At 42.5% G+C, this 26965-nt stretch overlaps 2 protein-coding genes across 2 annotated transcripts in view; one reads left to right on the top strand and one right to left on the bottom strand.

Annotated features, from left to right (window-relative positions):
- The window catches only part of LOC109409635 (platelet-derived growth factor receptor beta), a gene marked incomplete in the record, with an annotated part of 434203 nt that overhangs the window by 67204 nt on the left and 340034 nt on the right, over positions 1–26965 (top strand).
- Positions 4082–20282, bottom strand: LOC115269361 (uncharacterized). The gene is made up of 3 exons (XM_029878016.2): positions 19755–20282; positions 18916–19270; positions 4082–5071 (listed from the first exon to the last, which is right to left on the bottom strand). The coding sequence occupies exons 1-3, from the start codon at positions 20203–20205 to the stop codon at positions 4201–4203; spliced, it is 1677 nt and encodes a 558-aa protein (XP_029733876.2). The 5' UTR covers positions 20206–20282; the 3' UTR covers positions 4082–4200.

Genomic DNA, 26965 nt, shown 5'->3' with positions numbered 1-26965 from the left:
GCCAATTCTTTATAGATAGGGGCTGTCCATTAACCACGTGGTCATTTTTAGGAAGATTCCGAACCCCCCCCCCCCCCCCTCGCGTGGTCTTTTGTTCATACAAAAATTTTAAAATTTGAATGGACCGTGGTCTTTGCCCAAACACCGCCCAACCACCCCCCCCCTAACATGACCACGTGGTTTATGGATGGCCCCATAGGGTTGTTTCGGTTGCTTCGACAAGTGATAGCAGGGATCGATGTACCTTTCAACCCAAACTCGGAAGAGCTTACATGAAGTTGTTGAAACGAGATTGATAAAAAGCAGTTCAAATTTTACGCAGTTCACTATATTAGACTATCTGACCCCATAACGATTGAATTAACACACCTCCGTGCACCCACCGTAAAATTTCACGTGGTCTATGGGCAGTCCCTGAGAATAGACCACGTCTTGTCTTGATCCATTGAAAGAAAACGTAGATAAAGGTTTTTTTTCTAATGATTTATGTAGTTTTGAAGATTTTGGACCACCCTAACAGCAACAAATACACAATTATAGTTTATTTCAATACCAATACATGATTTAAGAACCCCTAAATTAAAAGGTTAATCAAAACCTACGTTCAGAAAGCTCATCGTAATAGCTTATTATCGATTATTTTTACATGCTTTCCATAATCAGCAGATTTCAAAATTTTGAACCACCCTAATATAGAAAAATCAAAATATATGATAAGTTCCATAACAGAAATAGATTTAGGGAACTAAAATCATCATAACCTGTGAATTTTAGCAATTTCGGTTAACATTTGAGGTTTTGTCCGACTTTTGTATGGAGGCCCGCCACTGTGCATTGTGTAGAAAGTCAAATATGTTTAGTGTTCGCAACCACTAGCGTCACCTAAGCAGCATGTTGCTGCTTGTTGTCAGTGGTGAATACTGAATACGCATATCTGGCATATCTAGATAAGTGTTTTTTTATTCTCCACTGACAGTAGCGTGGGAACTTTGCGATAGCAGCGCCATCACGATGTTTCCACTTGTGTTGCCATTTCAAATGACCGTTAAGTTCCTTACACAGTTTTGGAACTAGACTTGGATGTCTGTCTCTGTGGTTGACTGAAAGCCGTTGAACAATGGGCATCGTCATCATGATATAATGAAGTTGATTGAAAATGATATCGAATCAATACGTTAGTTTTCAAATTTCCACTCAATTTCGGCATGCGATAATGGGCCAGATTTGATTGTAGCGCTGCACAGGACACGGTAAATGGAATGGAATGGTGTGTTGTGGTTGATAGAAAAACGCTGCATGCAACAATGTAACGTCCGTTTCAATCACATGGGATGGGTGATTGGATTGTCTTCACTCGAAAAGGTACTGATGGCTTCTATTTCTTTAAAATAACGTGTGCTAGAATCAATAAAGGGGTCTCCAGTTAGCCTAGTGGTTAAGGCTATGGATCGCCAATCCGGAGACGGCGGGTTCGATTCCCGTTCCGGTCGGGAAAATTTTCTCGACTCTCTGGGCATAGTGTATCATTGTACTTGCCTCACAATATACAAATTCATGCAATGGCAGGCAAACAAAGCCCTCCAACTAATACCTGTGGAAGTGCTCAAAGAATACTAAGTTGAAGCGAGGCAGGCCAAGTCCCAGTGGAGACGTCGAGCCATAAAGAAGAAGAAGAAGAAACGATAAATCACATTTATGCAATTCAGTATTATAATTTACACTTTATAGAACTCATTTTGGTATCAAAATGGCAATTTTTTTCGAACTGGCTCATTATGCAACTGAAATGAGTTGAATAATGAAAAAAAGTTGTATAATGTTCATAATGCAACTCATTTGAGTTGCATTATGAACATTATGCAATTCAAATGGGTTGCATTATGAAAAAATCATTGCATAAAATTTTGTATGGAACTCGTTGCAAAACTCGATTTTTTCAGCACTCTTCGTATTTATCCAACTCGGCAAGCCTCGTTGGATAAATGTACAACTCGTGCTGAAAAACTCAACTTTTTGCAACTCGTTACATAAATAACTATTATTTATTTTAATTTATTTTATTCTTACTCACAATTCTCAACGTAAAAATGAGGCATTAAATTGTGTTTACTTAATCGATAAACGCGATTCAAGCCAATGAACTGTTTGCTTTAATAATGTTGTGTTGTGCAGCGGAAAATGCTAATTTACAAGTAGCATGGATGGGAAACACCGAGCGCGGGAAGACTTCCGAGAAGCTTAGCGCTGCCAACATAAAATTCAATTCAGTGTTGAACGAGGTGGGTGGAGATGTTGTTGGCAATGATCGTTAGGTTGCTGCTATTGGTAGAACGTTCTATTGATATACCTAATTTGACACTTTTATCGTAAATTGTTTCCAGAAATTTGCGTTACCGGTGCCAATCAAACTTTACGTGTTCTTCATATAAGACAACGTGCAGTTTGTTTAATTCCGTTGGAACTTAGCGAAGACTAGAAATCACAGTGAGAAGAAGAGATTCGGGAAAGTTTGATTTGTTTTCTTCCCGTATTCGCCGGTGTCATGGGCCTTTTTCTTCTCGATTCCCGCGTGTTTTAGTTCTGGGTGTTTGGCTCATGGCTTGGCTAGTTATTGTCCCACACTGGGGCAGGACTGAAAATACACGGAAAAAAACCTCTAGCTCGTGGAGATGTCGAGATCCTCATTTGGTGTCTTGTACTCATTTACCTAAACAGTTTTTTCCTAAAAACAATTTTAAGTTAGTCAAACGTTTTGTCGTGAATGTCATGAATGGTCAAAATTTCTTTGCATTCGGTTCATTAAATCCGGAGATATAACAGCTCAAATTTGGCTATCGGATAACTACGCCATTTACTAGAATCTTTCTCATTTCATGTAGAATAACCCAATCTTACCCAAATTAGAACCATTGAACTTGTTGACCAACTTTTAGTAAAACATTAAGATTTTTTGATGCATTTTTGAAAAGTTACAGCAAGTTTTTTTGAAAAGTGAAAATTTTGCCTGTCCCGATCATTTTGTCTATCTCCTCTCTCTTTCTCTTCTTGACATAACGTCCTCATTGGGACAAAGCCTGCTTCTTAGCTTAGTGTTCTATGAGCACTTCCACAGTTATTAACTGAGAGCTTCCTCTGCCAATGACCATTTTGCATGCGTATATCGTGTGGCAGGTACGAAGATACTCTATGCCTAAGGAAGTCAAGGAAATTTCCTTTACGAAAAGATCCTGGACCGACCGGGAATCGAACCCGTCACCCTCAGCATGGTCATGCTGAATACCCGTGCGTTTACCGCCTCGGCTATATGTCTATTCCCTGTAAGAGCAGATTTTTAAAGGATTTTTTTTACCATGTTTTAGTCAAAATTTATGGTTTTCACAGCTGTAATCATCATATTAGGATCCACTCTTAAAAAATAAATTTATTCCGATATGGATCGCAACAAGCTGAATAACGAACTATGGCCAAAATACCTGACTGGTCAAAACTGATGCTTCTGCCCTATTTTTTTATCTGTATTAACGAGATGTTTAGCCCTACGCTAGTTCATCCCGGGACCCACGCTTTACTTCCCTTCCGAAGGAAGAACTCACATTTTGCGAGTTTGTCGGGAGTGGGATTCGATCCCAGGTCCTCGGCGTGATAGTCAAGTGTTCTAACCATCACACCGGGTCCGCTCCTTCTACCCTATTTTGACTTACAACCTTTTCTCTTCATTTCATTTTTTCACATATCAAGTTGAAGATTTTTGTATGTATGTAGTCCATCCTCCCCTAACTGATTTTCAGATTTTCCCGACGAAAACACAACAAACATGTACGGACTCCGTGACGGCTAGCTGGATCCTGGAACTCAAGTTTCGACGTGCACCCGATTGCATTTAACTTTAAACACTTCAAAACTATGCACTTTTCACGAAAAGCTTCACCGTCCACCAGCCGAATAACGATTTAGTCGGCAAAATAAAATACATCACGGAACTAAGAAAAAACAGTGGTAGCGATTTTGAACCGCAGCCGTTCGCGCGCACAACTTGCTGCGATCTTTACGCGGCAGATGATTATGAATTTAAAGTGGTGAGCATGGAGAAATTTTATTTATGTAATTGAATACGAACGGCGTAAATGTTTGACCTTTGCGAAGCATTAACATTTGATCGGTCATAATTCGTTTAAACTGTATGCTACTGAAGGTTAAATATTATTTTGCATGTTTGATTTTTGCCTCCGCAATTGATTGATAAATTTTCTCAAAATGCGCCATCGGTGGCACAGTTATACCGGCTGTCCCATGCTGGTCCTTGCTCCTGTGCACCTCTTGTAGTTGCCTCCGTAGATTGGGCTTGACCACACGGCTCACACTCAACAGCGGTGGTTTGGGGATTAATTCATCACACCGGTCCATCGCCACTGCTCGGTTACAAGATATGCACCGTAAATCTGTTATCGGTTTCAGCTTTGCTCCTGCAGCCTTTTCCGGTTCCACCGGGTGTGCTATTTTGAAGGTTTCAAACTGAACATGAAGGTATTTTATTTTTTCGGCGTTTGTGTTGATTGTAGCTAGCAAGTTGTCCTGATTGGTCATCGATTGGATGGTTTCGCGTAACAGCAATACTTCCTCCTGAGTAGCTTTGAGTTGATCCTTCACAGCAGTCAAACTATCATTGCGATCATCACGTCGACGATGAGGAAGCTCATTCAATGGAATAAAACTGGCCCTATTGATGGCATCTGAGCTGAAACGCATCGACTGACGAATACGGGACTCAATGGCCACATCATCGGCTTTCTCTTGAAACAGTCGTTTAATTGAGTGCTCTATTTGGTCAAATCTAGTGCCAAATGTTTGCTCAATCAGAGCCATCCGGGCAGCTAATTGGGGCAACTCCTGAGTTACTACATTTGCATCTGCCGTCGAATCAAAAGTTTTGTTCGGGGAATTAATTTCTTCTACCAGTGACTGATGTTTGAGTTCCAGCTCGTGCAGATTGGATTCGATGGAATTAATCTTTGCTGACATATGGGAGTCAATTGGCGATACTACAGCGTCTGCTTCCTGCTTGTCGTAAGAGCTGAAAATATGCGATGCACATATTACTTACAACATTCAATTTAATTACGGTAGGTGTTTGGTAAAAAAGAACGAATCAACATAAATTGCAAGTTCAAAGAAAACAATTAAACGTTAGTATCATAATAGATCAGTGGGAAAAAATACGTTATATTGTCATTGAACAAAGTTTAAGAAAGTAGGATTTATTGTGTATCTGTAATTGAAATTACACAGTCCACACCTTGGCCGGCCACAATCAGCCCATCTACTCCAGCTAGTCTCCTTCGCTATTATGCCCTACATCGCATTGGTACACAGGGATTTTTCACAGCCAAACGCTTAAGAAATCAGTGCCAACTCAACAATGAATGTCATATATTAAACAGCGGATAGGATGAGGCACAACATAACAGGTTAGTTTGCAAAGTTTGTATTTACTGTTTTAATTAGTTTTTTTAGCTACAGCATTACATCTATCATTTAGGATAATACTTCTCATGATTGCGAATGATTGTACGGATAAGACAATCCTTAGAGGTTTCTTTAAAAGGTTTATGAAGGTTTGAAAACCCGAGCAAAGTCTAACAACAAAATGATAGCAAATCGAAAACTCGATTTGTATTCATTTTATTTTATTTTATTTTATTGATGCACAAGGGGGTCATGGGGCCAAGTCTCCAATGCAAGTCCAAGGACTCACATCGTCCATAATACACCGTGGAATTTGGGAGTAGGCATTGCAACCTCTTTATCCATGCGGCTTTCAAGTTTTGCGTGGCCTTAAGGATGAGGAAAGGTGGGAGACTGATTTTGCGTGTTGAGCTGTGAAAGAATGTGTTGTTAATTAAATGGTCAACGTTATGTACCTTTGCGTATTTTCACAAAAATGAACAAGTTTGACGATATGGTGCTTAATTTTCAGTGAACCGTTTATGCTAGTTCTTCTTGTTCTTGTGTCTTCAAAGCTAGGGAGCTTGGTTAATAATGTCAAAAAATAGAAGGACATATTGTGTATCAACTTCCTTCCTGCAAATAAAAATCAAATATATCAAAAACAACAAAAAGGACCGTAACGCTTCTTGATTTGATCACGAAAAGTATCGGTTCTTGTTGGCACCACGAGTGTGTATCTTTCTCTGTAGAGTAAAGATACATTTAAGCCCCGATACCTGACAGCAATCAAGCTGATCACAAGGTTGTGCCTTTGCCCAGGGGAAAACTCGATTTGTATTCAGAAGCACATTGATATCACATTTTAATATCAGTTTGTCTTGACTAAATTTGATTTCGTTTTGCTGTCACTTCAAACTATCCAGCTTTCCACGCTCGCCATAATGGCGGATGCTATAAAACAATTTGACAATATCTGTGCCCCAGTTAACGCAACGACTTATTTCACCCATAGCAACCTGTAATAAACACATTTTTTCACTGTCAACAAAAAAAAATCGACTTCGTAAGGAAAAGGTGAAATAGGGCACTGCACTGTTTTGATTTTGTATGGGATTTTGACGTTTCGTGGCCTTGTTGTTTACAACATTTCTGTAAGGGAGAAAGAGAAGGAGAGATTTTCATGCACTGCCCAATGGGTTTACTGATCAACTTTTATGCTCTCGAGTATTCCCAAAAACCCAGTTGTATTTTTCTTCTAGCCTGAAAACTTTCAACGATCCACTAATCCAGATCATCATATTCAGCTTTTGCTCAGAAGTGTTTTGCGGGAGAGTTCTTCGCAGGCCTCGTGCAGCATGATGACAGTGAGGGTGTGATTGTCTTCCAGCAATACAGTGGTTCGGCAGATTCGAAGAAGTTGTATGTTGTGAGCACTTGCCCTTCGCAGCATTAAAGTGGTATTCCAGTAGCGTTAGCGGATTTCCACGACGGTGAGCACATGGTGCCTACGAGCGATCCGTAGGCGGTCTGCAATGGCGGTCGCCAGCGGATGAGATGTATTTCAAGGTTCCGAGCACCCCATCAATAACGGAAGGCCGGCAGGCGATTTTCCAGTGCGATTCCTGACTGTACAAGCGATCAGCAGAGGTCTCTTTGCAAAGTACACGGCGCTAGCCACGTTTGTCCACGGAGGGTCCCGGAGCTAGGGCAATTGCGCAACTAGGAAAACTGTCCTTACATGTTCGTCAAATACCGAGACGATTCCAAGATTTTCTTAAGGATTCCGTCAGGAGCTCTTAAAGAAATTCTGAAGATTTTTCCAAGTATTACACATGGGAAACCGTCAAGTAAATATCCCAGAAAGAGTAGTTCCTTCAAGCTTTTTATAGAAAATATTTAAGATATTTCTTCACGGATTGCACTGTGGGTCCCTCCAATTCTGTAGAAGATATTTTTTTAAAGGAAAAATATATAAACTGGTTTTCTTACACATTTAGAAGAAGGACCATGGTAGGTATCACCAATATTTTTTACTAGTAGAAAATAATTTTCAGTTTTACAGAAACCATTTTCAAAACGAAATTTCGAAAAAAGGGTTTCTGGAAAAATTAATAACATTCTCCACATTTTCCAGGAAACAAATCAGAGGATACCTTTATCCTACCTCTCAATATGTATGGAAACCGATTTTGGAAGTATTGCTCCATAAAAAAACGAAAACCGAAAAGTGAGAAAATGCATCCAGTTTCGTCCAGTGCATCACTCTAGTTTTTCCTCCAGAAATGATCAAGGATATGTCACCAGGGATTTCTCCAAGTATTCCTGCTGAAGTCTCTCCAGAAGTTCATCGTAGTACACGTAGAATTTTCAAAAGAATTATTCGGGGATCTTAGATGACTTCTTTAAGAAACTTCTCCTAGGTTTTCTACATAAGAGCCGTCGCATTAAGACAGCAGTAGTGGAGTTTCGCCAAACACTCAAGTCTAGGGTTGTGCTATTTTAGTGATTCTTCGTTTCAGGATTTCTTCCGATGTTTTCCCCAACAAATGTTTGGGGGTTTCTCAAAGAATTTGTTCCATTCACTTCCAAAAATTCTATCTGACATCGATTCTTTCGTGATTTTTTCCAGCATGTGGTATCACCTTCCAGGAAACATTTTCTAAAGAAATTTTTAAGTTTTTCTGAAGTTAATCCTGGAGAATTACTTCAAAGATTTCATGAAAAACATTGGGAGCTAAAACAATTTGCGTATAAATCCTTGTAAGATTTTCTTAATGATTCCTTGATAAAATCCTGGATGAATCCCTGGCAGATTTTTTGGAACTAATAGTAGATTTTTTGGACAAACTGTTGGAGGAATCCATGGAAGATGTTTTGGGTGAATCATTGGAAGAATTCCTGAAAGAATCATTCGATAATTTCCAGGACGAATCCTTTGAAATATTCTAGAAGAAACATTGGAAGAATTCCTGCAGAAACCATTGGATGAATTCCTGGAGTAATCCTTGAAGGAATTGCTAGATGAATCCTTGAGGAATCCTTGTAAGAATTCCTGGCGAAATTCTTGGTGGATTTCTTGGAAAAATCCTTGAATCCTTAAATCCTTTAAGGAATTCCTAGAGGAATCCTTGGAAGAATCTCTGGACCAATCCTGAACAGAATTCCTGGAGTAATTTCTAATGAAATTTCTGCAAAAGGCTTTGCAGTAATCGTGAAGGAATCCTGGAGGAATCCGTGATGAAATGCCTGGAAGAACCCATGGAGAAATTCCTAGTGAAATCCTTGGAGGAATTTTCAGTGGAATCCTTGGAAGAATCCATGAAGGAATCTGTTGAGAATCTTGAAGAAATCCGTGGAAGAATTCCTGCAGGAATCCTTGAAGAATTTTATGGAAAAATCCTTGGAGGAATTCCTGAAGGAATTCCTGAAGGAATTCTTGAAGGGATTCCTGAAGGAATCTTTAATGAGCTCCTGGAGGAATCCTTGGAAGAAAATTAGGAGGAATTCCTGAAGAAATCCTTGCAGAAATTCCTGATGGATTACTTGAAGGACTTCCTGGATGAATCCGTGGAGGAATGTCTTGAAGAATCCTTGGAGGGATTTCTAGAGAAATTTCAAGAAGAGTTCGTGGAGGAATTCTTGAAGGAATCAATGGAGACATTTTTAGAGGAATCATTGGATCCTGGAGAAATCCTTGGAGGAATCCCTTGAGAAATCGTTTAGGAGGAATTTTTGGAGGAATTCCTAAAGGAACCCAAGCAGCACACATGTCAGAAAAAATATCGATAGCGCAGGTTTTTGGTTGTACAGGAGCTACAATTCTAACTCAAAAGCAGAATAACTTGTAAATGACTGATGTACGACCAAAAACCTGCGCTGCCGACATTCCTTTGTGACATGAGTGCTGCTTGGGATTTCTTGGAGTAATTCCTAGAGGAGTGCTTGGAGGAATTCTTAGAGGAAACCTTAGAATTTCTACAACTTCTAGACAAACCCTTGGAGGAATTCCTAGAGGAATCCTAGATAGAATTCGTGGAGGAATTCTTGGAAAATTTCCAGGACGAATCCTAGGAAGAATTTTAGGAAACATATTTGGAAGAAATCCTTGAGAAATCCTTGAGAAATCCTTGGAAAATCCTTGGAGGAACCCTTGTCAGAATTCCTTGAGGAGTCCTTCCTCAATTTCATGTTTTGCGCTAATGTAAGAACAAACTGACATTCTCAAGACGCAACGCGAGACAAGACATCACACTTATCGTTCCTACAATCGTCAAGGATTTAAAAAAATACCTTTTCTGTCGACCGGTTTCGGGCGCGATGTTACCCATCTTTGGGACTAGGAATACTTGAAAGAATTCCAGGATGAATCCATGGAGAAATTCCTAGAGAAATCTTTGGAGGAATTTCTAGAGGAATTCTTGAAGGAATTCTTGAAGGAACCCGAGGAGGAATTCCTGAAAGAATCCGAGGAAGAATTCCGGGAGCAATCCATGGATGAATTCTTGAAGGAATCCTTGGGCGTATTCCCGGAGGAATACTTGGAGGAATTCCTGGAGAAATCCTTAATCCTTCAGCACGTAAAACACTACCAAAAAACCATTAAGGGATTTTTGGAGAAATCCTTGAAAAAAATCCTTGGAGGAATCCTTGAAGGGATTCCTGGTGAAATCCTTGAAGGCATTCCTGGAGGAATCCTTGAAGGGATTCCTGGTGAAATCCTTGAAGGGATTCCTGGAGGAATCCTGGAAGGGATTCCTGGAGGAATCCTGGAAGGGATTCCTGGAGGAATCCTGGAAGGGATTCCTGGAGGAATCCTGGAAGGGATTCCTGGAGGAATCCTGGAAGGGATTCCTGGAGGAATCCTGGAAGGGATTCCTGGAGGAATCCTGGAAGGGATTCCTGGAGGAATCCTGGAAGGGATTCCTGGAGGAATCCTGGAAGGGATTCCTGGAGGAATCCTGGAAGGGATTCCTGGAGGAATCCTGGAAGGGATTCCTGGAGGAATCCTGGAAGGGATTCCTGGAGGAATCCTGGAAGGGATTCCTGGAGGAATCCTGGAAGGGATTCCTGGAGGAATCCTGGAAGGGATTCCTGGAGGAATCCTGGAAGGGATTCCTGGAGGAATCCTGGAAGGGATTCCTGGAGGAATCCTGGAAGGGATTCCTGGAGGAATCCTGGAAGGGATTCCTGGAGGAATCCTGGAAGGGATTCCTGGAGGAATCCTGGAAGGGATTCCTGGAGGAATCCTGGAAGGGATTCCTGGAGGAATCCTGGAAGGGATTCCTGGAGGAATCCTGGAAGGGATTCCTGGAGGAATCCTGGAAGGGATTCCTGGAGGAATCCTGGAAGGGATTCCTGGAGGAATCCTTGAAGGGATTCCTGGAGGAATCCTGGAAGGGATTCCTGGAGGAATCCTTGAAGGGATTCCTGGAGGAATCCTGGAAGGGATTCCTGGAGGAATCCTGGAAGGGATTCCTGGAGGAATCCTGGAAGGGATTCCTGGAGGAATCCTGGAAGGGATTCCTGGAGGAATCCTGGAAGGGATTCCTGGAGGAATCCTGGAAGGGATTCCTGGAGGAATCCTGGAAGGGATTCCTGGAGGAATCCTGGAAGGGATTCCTGGAGGAATCCTGGAAGGGATTCCTGGAGGAATCCTGGAAGGGATTCCTGGAGGAATCCTGGAAGGGATTCCTGGAGGAATCCTGGAAGGGATTCCTGGAGGAATCCTGGAAGGGATTCCTGGAGGAATCCTGGAAGGGAATCCTGGAGATTCCGGGAGGAAACCTTGAAGAAATTCCTAGAGGAATCCTTAATGGCTTTCCTGGAGGAATCCTTGAAGGGATTCCTGGAGGAATCCTTGAAGGCATTCCTGGAAGAATCCTTGGAGGCATTCCTGGAGGAATCCTTGGAGGCATTCCTGGAGGAATCCTTGGAGGCATTCCTTAAGGAACCATTAAAGGCATTCCTGGAGGAATCCTTAAAGCCATTCTTGGAGAAATCCTTGAAGGGATTCCTGGAGGAGTCCTTGAAGGGATTCCTGGAGGAATCCTTTAAGAGGTTCCTGGAGGAATCCTTGAAGGGATTCCTGGAGGAATCCTTGAAGGGATTCCTGGAGGAATCCTTGAAGGGATTCCTGGAGGAATCCTTGAAGGGATTCCTGGAGGAATCCTTGAAGGGATTCCTGGAGGAATCCTTGAAGGGATTCCTGGAGGAATCCTTGAAGGGATTCCTGGAGGAATCCTTGAAGGGATTCCTGGAGGAATCCTTGAAGGGATTCCTGGAGGAATCCTGGAAGGGATTCCTGGAGGAATCCTTGAAGGGATTCCTGGAGGAATCCTTGAAGGGATTCTTGGAGGAATCCTTGAAGGGATTCCTGGAGGAATCCTTGAAGGGATTCCTGGTGAAATCCTTGAAGGGATTCCTGGAGGAATCCTGGAAGGGATTCCTGGAGGAATCCTGGAAGGGATTCCTGGAGGAATCCTGGAAGGGATTCCTGGAGGAATCCTGGAAGGGATTCCTGGAGGAATCCTGGAAGGGATTCCTGGAGGAATCCTGGAAGGGATTCCTGGAGGAATCCTGGAAGGGATTCCTGGAGGAATCCTGGAAGGGATTCCTGGAGGAATCCTGGAAGGGATTCCTGGAGGAATCCTGGAAGGGATTCCTGGAGGAATCCTGGAAGGGATTCCTGGAGGAATCCTGGAAGGGATTCCTGGAGGAATCCTGGAAGGGATTCCTGGAGGAATCCTGGAAGGGATTCCTGGAGGAATCCTGGAAGGGATTCCTGGAGGAATCCTGGAAGGGATTCCTGGAGGAATCCTGGAAGGGATTCCTGGAGGAATCCTGGAAGGGATTCCTGGAGGAATCCTGGAAGGGATTCCTGGAGGAATCCTGGAAGGGATTCCTGGAGGAATCCTGGAAGGGATTCCTGGAGGAATCCTGGAAGGGATTCCTGGAGGAATCCTGGAAGGGATTCCTGGAGGAATCCTGGAAGGGATTCCTGGAGGAATCCTGGAAGGGATTCCTGGAGGAATCCTGGAAGGGATTCCTGGAGGAATCCTGGAAGGGATTCCTGGAGGAATCCTGGAAGGGATTCCTGGAGGAATCCTGGAAGGGATTCCTGGAGGAATCCTGGAAGGGATTCCTGGAGGAATCCTGGAAGGGATTCCTGGAGGAATCCTTGAAGGGATTCCTGGAGGAATCCTGGAAGGGATTCCTGGAGGAATCCTGGAAGGGATTCCTGGAGGAATCCTGGAAGGGATTCCTGGAGGAATCCTGGAAGGGATTCCTGGAGGAATCCTGGAAGGGATTCCTGGAGGAATCCTGGAAGGGATTCCTGGAGGAATCCTGGAAGGGATTCCTGGAGGAATCCTGGAAGGCATTCCTGGAGGAATCCTGGAAGGGAATCCTGGAGGAATCCTGGAAGGGATTCCTGGAGGAATCCTGGAAGGGATTCCTGGAGGAATCCTGGAAGGGATTCCTGGAGGAATCCTTGAAGGGATTCCTGGAGGAATCCTGGAAGGGATTCCTGGAGGAATCCTGGAAGGGATTCCTGGAGGAATCCTGGAAGGGATTCCTGGAGGAATCCTGGAAGGGATTCCTGGAGGAATCCTGGAAGGGATTCCTGGAGGAATCCTGGAAGGGAATCCTGGAGATTCCGGGAGGAAACCTTGAAGAAATTCCTAGAGGAATCCTTAATGGCTTTCCTGGAGGAATCCTTGAAGGGATTCCTGGAGGAATCCTTGGAGGCATTCCTGGAAGAATCCTTGGAGGCATTCCTGGAGGAATCCTTGGAGGCATTCCTGGAGGAATCCTTGGAGGCATTCCTTAAGGAACCATTAAAGGCATTCCTGGAGGAATCCTTAAAGCCATTCTTGGAGAAATCCTTGAAGGGATTCCTGGAGGAATCCTTTAAGAGGTTCCTGGAGGAATCCTTGAAGGGATTCCTGGAGGAATCCTTGAAGGGATTCCTGGAGGAATCCTTGAAGGGATTCCTGGAGGAATCCTTGAAGGGATTCCTGGAGGAATCCTTGAAGGGATTCCTGGAGGAATCCTTGAAGGGATTCCTGGAGGAATCCTTGAAGGGATTCCTGGAGGAATCCTTGAAGGGATTCCTGGAGGAATCCTTGAAGGGATTCCTGGAGGAATCCTTGAAGGGATTCCTGGAGGAATCCTTGAAGGGATTCCTGGAGGAATCCTTGAAGGGATTCCTGGAGGAATCCTTGAAGGGATTCCTGGAGGAATCCTTGAAGGGATTCCTGGAGGAATCCTTGAAGGGATTCCTGGAGGAATCCTTGAAGGGATTCCTGGAGGAATCCTTGAAGGGATTCCTGGAGGAATCCTTGAAGGGATTCCTGGAGGAATCCTTGAAGGGATTCCTGGAGGAATCCTTGAAGGGATTCCTGGAGGAATCCTTGAAGGGATTCCTGGAGGAATCCTTGAAGGGATTCCTGGAGGAATCCTTGAAGGGATTCCTGGAGGAATCCTTGAAGGGATTCCTGGAGGAATCCTTGAAGGGATTCCTGGAGGAATCCTTGAAGGGATTCCTGGAGGAATCCTTGAAGGGATTGCTGGAGGAAGCCTTGAAGGGATTCCTGGAGGAATCCTTGAAGGGATTGCTGGAGGAAGCCTTGAAGGGATTCCTGGAGGAATCCTTGAAGGGATTCCCGGAGGAATCCTTGAAGGGATTCCCGGAGGAATCCTTGAAGGGATTCCCGGAGGAATCCTTGGAGGGATTCCCGGAGGAATCCTTGAAGGGATTCCTGGAGGAATCCTTGAAGGGATTCCCGGAGGAATCCTTGAAGGGATTCCCGGAGGAATCCTTGAAGGGATTCCCGGAGGAATCCTTGAAGGGATTCCCGGAGGAATCCTTGAAGGGATTCCCGGAGGAATCCTTGAAGGGATTCCCGGAGGAATCCTTGAAGGGATTCCCGGAGGAATCCTTGAAGGGATTCCCGGAGGAATCCTTGAAGGGATTCCCGGAGGAATCCTTGAAGGGATTCCCGGAGGAATCCTTGAAGGGATTCCCGGAGGAATCCTTGAAGGGATTCCCGGAGGAATCCTTGAAGGGATTACCGGAGGAATCCTTGAAGGGATTCCCGGAGGAATCCTTGAAGGGATTCCCGGAGGAATCCTTGAAGGGATTCCCGGAGGAATCCTTGAAGGGATTCCCGGAGGAATCCTTGAAGGGATTCCCGGAGGAATCCTTGAAGGGGTTCCCGGAGGAATCCTTGAAGGGGTTCCCGGAGGAATCCTTGAAGGGGTTCCCGGAGGAATCCTTGAAGGGGTTCCCGGAGGAATCCTTGAAGGGATTCGTGGAGGAATCCTTGAAGGGGTTCCCGGAGGAATCCTTGAAGGGATTCGTGGAGGAATCCTTGAAGGGATTCATGGTGGAATCCTTGAAGGGATTCATGGTGGAATTCTTGAAGGGATTCATGGAGGAATCCTTGAAGGGATTCCTGGAGGAATCCTTGGAGGGATTCCTGGAGGAATCCTTGGAGGGATTCCTGGAGGAATCCTTGGAGGGATTCCTGGAGGAATCCTTGGAGGGATTCCTGGAGGAATCCTTGGAGGGATTCCTGGAGGAATCCTTGGAGGGATTCCTGGAGGAATCCTTGGAGGGATTCCTGGAGGAATCCTTGGAGGGATTCCTGGAGGAATCCTTGGAGGGATTCCTGGAGGAATCCTTGAAGGGATTCCTGGAGGAATCCTTGAAGGGATTCCTGGAGGAATCCTTGAAGGGATTCCTGGAGGAATCCTTGAAGGGATTCCTGGAGGAATCCTTGAAGGGATTCCTGGAGGAATCCTTGAAGGGATTCCTGGAGGAATCCTTGAAGGGATTCCTGGAGGAATCCTTGAAGGGATTCCTGGAGGAATCCTTGAAGGGATTCCTGGAGGAATCCTTGAAGGGATTCCTGGAGGAATCCTTGAAGGGATTCCTGGAGGAATCCTTGAAGGGATTCCTGGAGGAATCCTTGAAGGGATTCCTGGAGGAATCCTTGAAGGGATTCCTGGAGGAATCCTTGAAGGGATTCCTGGAGGAATCCTTGAAGGGATTCCTGGAGGAATCCTTGAAGGGATTCCTGGAGGAATCCTTGAAGGGATTCCTGGAGGAATCCTTGAAGGGATTCCTGGAGGAATCCTTGAAGGGATTCCTGGAGGAATCCTTGAAGGGATTCCTGGAGGAATCCTTGAAGAGATTTGTAACCTGGAAGCTCAGGGATACTGGATCTTAGGGTCGTAACATGGCTTGTCTCCCAGAATGTCAAAACAAGGAAATCCCAGTGAGCAGGAACGCGTCTGAAAACTCTACACACTACTGGCTCAAGGCTAGAAATTCAAGGGGTGGACACTGCTATACCTGAAACACACTCTAAAGCGGAAAATTCTCAATCCTCGCCGGTTTCCAACGAAGGCGAGGCTTGGTGACTCCTTTATAAGCCCGGAATGACGAACAAAACATAAAGTGGGTAAACTTATTAGTACTGGAGTTACTCTCGCTATTTGAGTTAAAGAGGTAATTTTCATACTAACTATTAACTATTTATTCGTGACGTCACACATATTTGGGGGTACTTGCGGGTTTTACAATGGTGATGTTTTCGTTGGGGTCGAACGGCCGATTCGACGGGTGGCCATGGCGATTGTGGCCACGACAGGAACGGCGGAAGGCCGTCGGAGACGACTATTGGCAAGCCACACTTTTCCACTCGTTGGGGTTGTTGAATGCCACCCGGCGACTTACCAGGGGAGGGGGGGGGTCGATGTTCTGGAACTGGTTTCTGGTAGATGTTGGAAGAGCTTCATGCAGATTGCCGGATCGGGAGATGCAATGCCGCAAGATGGCGGCCGATCTTCTCCAGTGGGGAACCGGATCGAGAGATGCAATGCCGCAAGATGGCGACGATTTTCTCCAACGGATCGTGATGGGTAGTAGCTATCAAGCCACCAAAAGACGGACCGTGTCGTCACGATACACTCGCGCGTTCTCGGTATCTCACTTTCGTTCGGACTTGTCTCACGGGAACTTTGAGATTAGCTGAGAAGTAGAAGAAAAATGTCCGCTTCCACATTAGACCCCGTGACGTCACTTTTTATTAACCCCTCGCAGTTTTCCCCTTTTGTCACATTATTAACTTCACAATTACCTTTTTCTTTGTTCTGCTACTCACACTAGCTTTTCGTGAATGTTTTTTAACAATTTTAACAAACGGGCTATAACAATTTCAATAGACAATGAGCATATAAGATGGATTTTAACACTTTTAACAATTATAACGCTAACCGTATTGTTTTTGTTCGTACTAACACATTTTAGCGTAATGACTTTACTAATAAACTAATCCGTACTAACTTTTCCTAAATAAGAGAAATAACTTTTAGAATTAACAAATTTACCACACTCTTTGAGGATTTTTCTTCTAACCTCAACATTTTAGTGACTTCTACACACGCGCGCACTACTACTCCTTTGATGGAGTCCGAACGAGAAAAGAGAATTTTCTTTGGGGACGGATAGGGTTTTTATAATAAACTTTGATAACGGATAATTTCTCTGTGTTCATAGTCTATGCTCACCGTTAAACGTACCTTGGTCTTCATACCGAGAGCCATCTGTTTGTCTGTTCAGCATGAGAGCCTGGCGATATTTTGCTCAGTTCAAACTGCTCGAATAGTGAGATTCCCGAGTTTGACGTTTCTCGAGAGTGGAATAGGCTGGGTCACTCACCAAGCCTACGAGTGACTGCAACTATTCCATTTGTATTAGTCAAATCTATCGGGGTAAAGGGCCTATTATATTTTAGGAAGGATAATTCTGGTCTTTAGGTGGAGCCTACAAGCTATAATTGGAACCGAACGGTTACAGATTTTTGGAGGAATCCTTGAAGAGATTCTTGGAGGAATCCTTGAAGAGATTCTTGGAGGAATCCTTGAAGAGATTCCTGGAGGAATCCTTGAAGGGATTCCTGGAGGAATCCTTGAAGGGATTCCTGGAGGAATCCTTGAAGGGATTCCTGGAGGAATCCTTGAAGGGATTCCTGGAGGAATCCTTGAAGGGATTCCTGGAGGAATCCTTGAAGGGATTCCTGGAGGAACCCTTGAAGGGATTCCTGGAGGAATCCTTGAAGGGATTCCTGGAGGAATCCTTGAAGGGATTCCTGGAGGAATCCTTGAAGGGATTCCTGGAGGAATCCTTGAAGGGATTCCTGGAGGAATCCTTGAAGGGATTCCTGGAGGAATCCTTGAAGGGATTCCTGGAGGAATCCTTGAAGGGATTCCTGGAGGAATCCTTGAAGGGATTCCTGGAGGAATCCTTGAAGGGATTCCTGGAGGAATCCTTGAAGGAACTCCTGGAAGAATTCCTGAATAAATCCTTCAAGGAATTCGTGAAGGAATCCTTGGAGGAATTGCTGCTATAGAAATCCTTGGAGAAATTCATATAGTAATCCATGGAGGGTTTCCTAGAGAAATCCTCGGAGAAATTCTTGAAGGAATCCTTGGATGAATTCCAATGAAAAGCTTTGGAGCAATTCCTAAAGACTTCTTAGGGGAATTTCTGGAAGAATCCTTGGAGGAACTCCTAGAACAAGCCTTGGAGAAATTCCTAAAACAATCCTTGGAGGAATTCCTATAAGAATTCTTGGAGCAATTCCTAGAACAAACCTGGGAGAAATTCCGAGAAGAATCCTTAGAGGATTTCCTAAAACAAATTGTGAAAGAATTCGTAGAGGAATCCTTGGAGAAGTTCCTAGAGGAATTCCTTTAGACATCCTTGGGAGAATTCCTTAAGAAAAATAAAAAAAAAATGAAAATTGGTGTGGAGCGTAATCTTTGGTCAGGCACTTCTCCCTCCACATGATAAATTCAAGAAATCCGTGATAGAGGGGTCTCCAGTTAGCCTAGTGGTTAAGGCTATGGATCGCCAATCCGGAGATGGCGGGTTCGATTCCCGTTCCGGTCGGGACAATTTTCTCGACTCCCCCTGGGCATAGTGTATCATTGTACTTGCCTAACAATATACAAATTCATGCAATGGCAGGCAAAGAAAGCCCTTCTATTAATAACCGTGGAAGTGCTTAAAAGAACACTATGTTGAAGCGAGGCAGGTCAAGTCCCATTGGGGACGTCGAGCCACAAAGAAGAAATCTTAAAAAAAATCATTATGAAATCCTAGATAAAAAGGTTAAAAAATCCACGCAAATAGGCGTCACAGAAGAATTCCTGGAGAAATCATAAAGGGAATTCCCAGACGAATCGTTAGAATTTTTTAAAGGAGTCCTTTTAAGATTTGATGGTGGTATCATGGAAAAATTTCCGTTATAACGCTTTCAAAACTTACGCCATATGTGCGCACAGGTCTAGTTCCTGGAATGTCAATGCATACAAAAACTATTAATTAAGCGGTTAACGCTGTTTAGTAAATCCCCCTAATGATACTAGTTTTAAATCTATTGCATCCCATTCCATACGCACCTCAACGCGTTATCAGTCTTGACTCGTTCTGCGGAAGCATGGTGCGTGGCTTCATCACCTGAAAGTACGTCTGTCTGCCCAGGACTGTTGCTAATGTGGTTGCCATCTTTTCGTGGAAGTGAATCAATTTTCTCCGTGAGCATTCGAACGGAGTCCCACAGTTTTTCCATTTCCAGTTTTAGTTCGCTCGCTCCGGCTGGGGGTGGCTCGTCGTTAATGGTTTGCTTCTTCAGCACGGGCTCTTCGATGATTTTTTCCAATCCTTCGATACGCCTCCGCAGCTCGTTCAAGCCTTTCTCGCACGCATTGCTAGGCTTGAGGGAAATCTGCTGGACGCGTTCTTCCAGCTCCGAGACTGAGGGTGTGCAGACGTGGAATGGAACAATATGAAATGAAACAATAGTTCAGATTGATAACCTCATCATAAATTAAGTAAAATAAAAATGACGCGGACACCGTTTTCAGCCAGAGGCTGTATGTACAGACTGAACGAAACTCAACACTATGTAGACAACAGACACGATACACATTACGAGCACCAGTGGATACCAGGAAGAAACATTTCTTGCGAAAAGTTTCATCACTCGGAGCGGGAATCGAACCCCTCACCCCATGGCATGTTACGTTTATACGATTGGTGATGCTAACCGCAATGCCACGAGGCTCCTCAAAAAAATACTGTTTATTTCAGATTGGTCAAAAAACAATGTTTTTTGGTACACGCAGGTCTAAATTTTTACATCATCAGTTTGAGGATTGACCCGTTGTACATGTACATATGTAGAAATTCTTACGAAGATTACCCAAACCAGCAGTAATTTTCGCCTAATATCGCATACCCTTATCCGAGAACATCGTCGACATGTTGCTCATCTGCGACTCGATGCGCTCCGGTTGGTCTATCGAATGGTGGCTGTTTCCGCCGTAGGGAACCACGATTCTTGATCCGGCTATGCGAATGCGAGTCGTCGCCACCCCCGGCGCATTGCAAGCATTGTCGTGGTCGTTGTCATTTTCGGGCCGATTCATTACGCGTTGGACGGTGAGACGTGTTTTGCTGCCATCCTTCAGAGCTTCGTCGAGCAGTTTCTGATTCACGAGGGTGTGCGAATGGGACAGTTCAATTTCATCGGTTTCCGTCGTGGGCAAACCGAGACCACCAGTAGCAGTGTCACGTAGGGCCAGGATGTAGAGGATTCTGTGCAGGAGATTGAAGTTAACCGATCCGGGGTGGGGACATCCTATGGCTAGGTCAATCAATTTAAGTAAATTTATGCGATACGACGACATAGTGCAGATCGGTTGACGACTGACAAATTCGGAGAAATACTGAGAGAATTAAAGTTGTCGCATTCGATGTGGTTATCGAGGACTACTATGTTTTATGATTCACTACACGATGTGAACTCAGGTGCCTAGCTCAGGTGGGTCTGGGCACGGTGTAGGTACAATGGTACAATATTTAGAAGGTGATACCAAGTGATACCTGTAGTAGGCTGTGAATAACATGAAAAGCAATGTACATAAATAAACGTCACTTGTTATCTAAACCGAACTGAGAATAGACGCGTTTTAACTTCTCTACATTGGCGTCTGAGGATGGGTCAGTTTGAAACAAGAAAGGAAGATTTGGCAGCTGCAATTGTGATGAATAAAGAAGTTCGTAGAGGCTGTAGGAAGCTGAACCAACGGAAGAGGGATTTAGAAGAAAATGCAACATTTGAGCAGAAGCTCTTCAATATAAGACGATATCGGATGAACGTTTGCCTACGGATGAATTTGGATTTCTCGAAAGTGGAGATGTATCGATGGTTTGGACTGATTTCCAATATTTGGTAACTATTTTCTAATTTGTTATACTACAAACGGATACGGAAGTGATTGGTTCACTGCAAGGAATGGAGTGTGTGTTCCATACGTTCCATACGTCTGGTTTAGTGCTACATAATCGATTCTTATTCCTTATGATACGACGGAAATATTGCGTACGATCAATTATTAGCTGTGTTAGAACAGCTAAAACGAAACATTAATCATGAGCAAGCTTTAATAAGGGAATCAGCGGTTACATTTCTGATTCTACTTTATCATAAAAAACGCAACGTCTTGATGAAGCTGAGCTATAAGGTTCAGTTTAACTTATATTATCAATGATTAATCTTGGTGCATGGAGCGGCAAAGCAGATACTGATACAAATATTACTACCTTATCGATCCAGTGCGTGTATGATCTAGCAATGTTGAGGTCTTGGTTGAGGTGGTCTACCAAAATGACAAAATAGCTGTGGTCGATAAGTGGAGAAAAAGCATTATGATAATTCTGATGAACGTTGGAAATTTTCAAAAACAGCGCACGATTGCTATTTATGGTGGAAAAAGTAATTGATTAATGGTACACTATTAAACAGTTAACAATAGTTTTCCCGGCATACGTTGTATTGCTACGTTAAAAGCTTATGGAGATGATCGACGCTGTTGCGTAAAAGTTAGCTCACACTTCACGCTGCGAATGTTATTAAGAATTTTCATGGATTTTGTGAACCACACGGTATGTCGGATAATGAATGGAAGATCATAATATTAAAACTAGTTTTTTTTTTATAACTAGAAATGATAAGTTAAATTCAAAGTACGGAATACAGTTGTTATTCAATTGATTATTATTATTATTATTATTTATTAACGACACCTCACACCAGAGGAATATATTCCTGTTGGTATTCTATTGATGTTGTTAATATTGAGGAGGTTTTTCATCAAAGTTTGGAACACGACTTTGTTTGACTATGATTAGATTTTCGTTCGAGTTTCACAGAGGCTGCATATAATCGTGTTCATAGGTATCACAAAGCATGATAAACGGGTTGATAAGACAAATTTAAATAAGAAAGGCGTCATGGTTTATTCGTCATTCATTATCATTGTAACACAAGTAACACATGTAAATACATCAAAAAGGTAATCCATAAATTACAATAGATGTACAAAGTAATAAATTTTGAATAACGTTTAAACCTAGATTTGTATACGCAAACATTTGCAAATAATTACGCAAAGAACTGGATTGCCTCAAGCAGGTTTTAATATGTTGAATTTTTAAATATTCAAATCTGTAAAACAAAAGGTCGCACTGTAATGTAAATCTATCATAGCGAGTTTATCGTTCTAGCGACACCGTTAAATACAAATTTATAATTTGATTACTTACTATGATTTGGCATTAAACAATTGGATGAATTACAATATAAATCTACCTTGAAATCTACTTAAAACATGGATGCAGTTTGAATTTTACTGAAACTTGGTAATTGTGAATAAAAAAAATATCTTCGTTAGTAATAACTAAAACTAAATTACTATACTTCAGTAGAGAAGTTAAAAAATGTTTGAGGAACATCTTTTTGATTTCTAGTATGAATTGAAAAAAAAACTTCATGCATGTTTTAGTCTTAAGCGGAAGTATTCTAGTTGAAGCATTCATGACAAACAGAGATGCAGGATGTCTAAAATTATTCCAGCCTGTTCTAGATAAAATAAAGAAATATGATTTCTAGTCTATAACTAAATGTACAGATAATCTGGATGACCAAGAAATGTGTGACCGAGTAATAGAACAAATATTTGTTTAACCCTCGAGGGATCGCTTTGTTGTATTTTGTACAAAACGTAGAAAAATCTCGGTTTTTGTACTCAGCATTAGCGTGGTGCTGACGGTGGTAGCCAACCGCGTGAGTTATGGAAGGTTAAGTTATTACACTGCTATTTAGCCTTTTCATGCTTAAACGAAGAACAACGTGCACGTATTTATTGATACAATCTATTGTACTATTACAACTTACATGCGTGAAATTTGTGAGTGAAAAACAATGTGCAATGTTTGATTGAAAAATATTATTAAAAATTCATGCGTCCATGTGGTCACATGTAAACTAGATGAGGATTTTCCTAGTGTAGTTTTGGAAAACATGTTCATGGAAGTTACAAGCTGAATTGGTACTTTTGTTGAACTATTATTTAGCAGAACATAAGCAGAACGTAGTTTCAAAATAACCACAAATCTGTTGTAACTTTGCTTGCACTAAATTACATGCAAATGAAACTTAATGCTTCAGTGCAAAGGAAACAGAAGGTTTTAGTCATAATAAAAAGACCAAATGAAGGAGATGCGTCTCAGTCCATTTGGCAATCTAGTCTATCATGAGATGAAGGAAGTCTGACTTCAGTCCATCTATGATAAAGGGATAAGCAAAGGAAACATAAGGTTTCAGTCTGCAATAGAAAAGACCAGATGAAGGAGATACGTCTCAGTCCATTTGGCAGTCCAGTCTATCATGAGATGAAGGAAGTTTGACTTCAGTCCATCTATGATAAAGGGATAAGCAAAGGAAACGTAAGGTTTCAGTCTGCAATAAAAAAGACCAGATGAAGGAGATACGTCTCAGTCCATTTGGCAGTCCAGTCTATCATGAGATGAAGGAAGTGTGACTTCAGTCCATCTATGATAAAGGGATAAGCAAAGGAAACATAAGGTTTCAGTCTGCAATAGAAAAGACCAGATGAAGGAGATACGTCTCAGTCCATTTGGCAGTCCAGTCTATCATGAGATGAAGGAAGTTTGACTTCAGTCCATCTATGATAAAGGGATAAGCAAAGGAAACGTAAGGTTTCAGTCTGCAATAAAAAAGACCAGATGAAGGAGATACGTCTCAGTCCATTTGGCAGTCCAGTCTATCATGAGATGAAGGAAGTGTGACTTCAGTCCATCTATGATAAAGGGATGAGCAAAGGAAACATAAGGTTTCAGTCTGTAATAGAAAAGACCAGATGAAGGAGATACGTCTCACTTCATTTGGCAGTTCAGTCTATCATGAGATGAAGGAAGTCTGACTTCAGTCCATCTATGATAAAGGGACACACATACTTCAAAATAATAAAAATAATGATAATGCGTATTTATTAATACTTTAACTATTCTATGTTTCTGCAGCCATTGCTCAGGATTATATGAATAATTTGAATAGAAGATCAAGAAATCTGAAAACGACATAATACCAATATTTGAGGTAAGACATACAATCTGATGATGAAGAAATAAAAGGTATCAATGTAAATGGTGAAGTATTGACATGAAATAAATTTAGAAAATGACTTTTCTGATATATAATTCCAAATCTTAATTAGGTACAAACCAAAGGACAGCCTTAATGACAGGAAGATTGACTCCACAGGAACACATCCGATACTTCGAAGAATCAGTGCAGAGGACAACTGCTGATGATCTGAAATACCGATAATGAACTATAAAAATATAATATTTGTTGCTATAGGAACAATAACAAAACGTAGATCAGCTGACAAACATTATGTGAATATACAGATGTATTAACACCACAACTATACCAGAAGACAGGTTAAACTAAAACATGTATTATGTAAATTATTTTAAATCTATTTAAAGGTAAGGAGAGATGTAGTAGGCTGTGAATAACATGAAAAGCAATGTACATAAATAAACGTCACTTGTTATCTAAACCGAACTGAGAATAGACGCGTTTCCACTTCTCTACAATACCAACACTTAAGTCTATGGTGAGACACTCCGGAAATCTGGCAGTTTTTTGATGACGTACCTAGTTCAAATCGTTCATAGGCGTGAACACAATGATCTTGTACTCCACACCAATTTGATCAACGTAAAACGATACGAACGACGTCACGTGTTTACATCCAAAATTGATGTTTACTTAGGTTTTTTTTTATTCCGTGTCGGGTATTTCCATCACTGCGACCAGTTTTTTTTATCTATTGTGACAGGTTACTAGCCTGCCTTGTGATCTTTATGCCGTGGGCGTGGTCGTGGGTCTGGGTAAACTTTAGATTTTTTCGTCGGTTTGCCAGCGATTTTGTCAGCAATGAGTTTACCCGTTTAGCCATTAACATATTTTTTTATTCTCTCGACAACACTTAAGGACATGGAGTACATTGCTCAAAATTTCTAGAAAGTTTTTTAGAACCGTTGAACGGATTTGGATTAAAAAGCATCACGCTGTTGACAACCACTGAACAATTAGCGTGATGCATTTTCATCCAAATCCGTTCAACGGTTTTAAAAAACGGTGCTCTAGACATTTTGAGCTATGTAATCCAAATACCTTGTCCTTAAGGCTTTTTACGGCATCATCAGCATTGACAGTCATGTTGGATATGTGGCTCGAAATTTCAAAGTGATAATTTTCTGCAACCAAAGCGAATATTCGTATGAAAAAGTATCATCCTATATGCTCACTCGCACTGATTACGATGATACTTTTTCAGCTGCGTTGCTGCAGAAGGCAGATTTTTATCACTTCAAAACGCGAGGCAAACAATCATTGAAAAGCAAAAAATCAATGATTCGTTTGAAAACTTGGTGATGCATCAGGACACCTTAACAACACTACTGTGGTCATAGAAATATGAAAACAAAATCGTTGGTAACACATATCCCGGAATGACACACTTCTAGGAATCATCCTGTACCCGGTTCGCTTTATTAACCCACCATCAGTCGCTTGCGTGTACTGAGTACACGCGTCTCAGAAAAATGCAAAAAAATAATCGAAATTCGCACCAAATTGAACCGGGTGTTGGTCCTATTCCAAGATCCACTCTTCTTCTTGTTAGTAAGGTAGAAAAAAAAAATGAAAAAATGCACGGAAAGTACTCGAAAAATACGTAATTTTAACGTGACCGGCGTGACCGCTGGTGTAACTTTTTTGTGAACTAGACCGTTACACGAGCGGTTGCGTCGTGTACTCAGTACACGGCAAACGCTTTCAATTATGGTTTATATGATTTACTAGATACAATGTTGGTGTCTTCGGCAAAAATATCCAACTGAATAATGCGCGTCTGATAGTGGACATGTGGAACCGGTCAACACGATCTGGTCCTGTCCCGGGTGTCGGAATGGCCCTCGCGGGAACCTGTTTCGTGGACGTTTCAGTTATGGCACCAAAACTAGGCATGCGACGGCTCTATTTTCATGATTTTGCATGTACATCATCTTAGTAACCGTGGAAAATACCAGTGCTCTTCCTTGGCCAACTCGTGGCCACCGGAATGTGCCCTGGAGGAACCTGTTTCGAGGACATTTTGACCATGACACCAAAACTAGGCTTGCGACGGCTTTTTCTTCATGATTTTCCATATCCAACATCCACCGGAAAGAGCCTTGGAGGAACCTGTTTCGAGGAACTTTGACCATGACTCCAAAACTAGGCATGCGACGGCTCTATCTCCATGATTTTCCATATCCAACATCCACCGGAATGTGCCTTGGAGGAACCTGTTTCGAAGAACTTTGGGCATATGCGACGGCTCTATTTTCATGATTTTCATATCCATCATCTTTGTAACCGAAAAAAACTGCGAGTGACCTCTCTGGTTAACCCGTGGCTACCAGCCATGCAAGGACTCTATCTCCATGATCTTCATCTTCTTCTTTTTTGTTTAACGTCCATACTGGGGCAAAGCCTGATACTCAGCTTAATGTTCTATGAGCACTTCCACAGTTATTAACTGAGAGCTTCCTCTGCATATGATCATTTTGCATGTGCATATCGTGTGGCAGGCACAAAGATGCTCTATAACGAAGGAAGCTAAGAAAAAATCCTTTGCAAAAAGTTCCAGTACCGACCGCGAATCGATCCTGTCACCATCAGCTTGCTTATACTGAATAATCACGCCTTCACAACTGTGGCTATAGTGGTTTTCTATCGTCATGATGTTTCTTGTACATCATCTTTGTAACCGTAAAGAGTGCCAGTCACCTCTCTGGTTAACCTCTGGCCACTGGAATTTGCTCTGAAGAAACCTGTTCCGAACACATTTTGCCCATGGCTCCTCATGTTTTTTCACCTTCGTTACGAAAATAGAACCAGTGACCTTCCTGTCACACTCGTGGCCACTGGGGGTAACGGTTACCAAGACAATGAATATAAAAATTATGAAGATAGAGCCGTCCTCTAACATGTTCCGGTGGCCACGGGTTTATGCTAGGTATCGCTCA

This window comes from Aedes albopictus, chromosome 2 (assembly GCF_035046485.1).
Source record: "Aedes albopictus strain Foshan chromosome 2, AalbF5, whole genome shotgun sequence".
NCBI lineage: Eukaryota > Metazoa > Arthropoda > Insecta > Diptera > Culicidae > Aedes > Aedes albopictus.
This window is presented reverse-complemented; position numbering and strand designations above follow the sequence as displayed.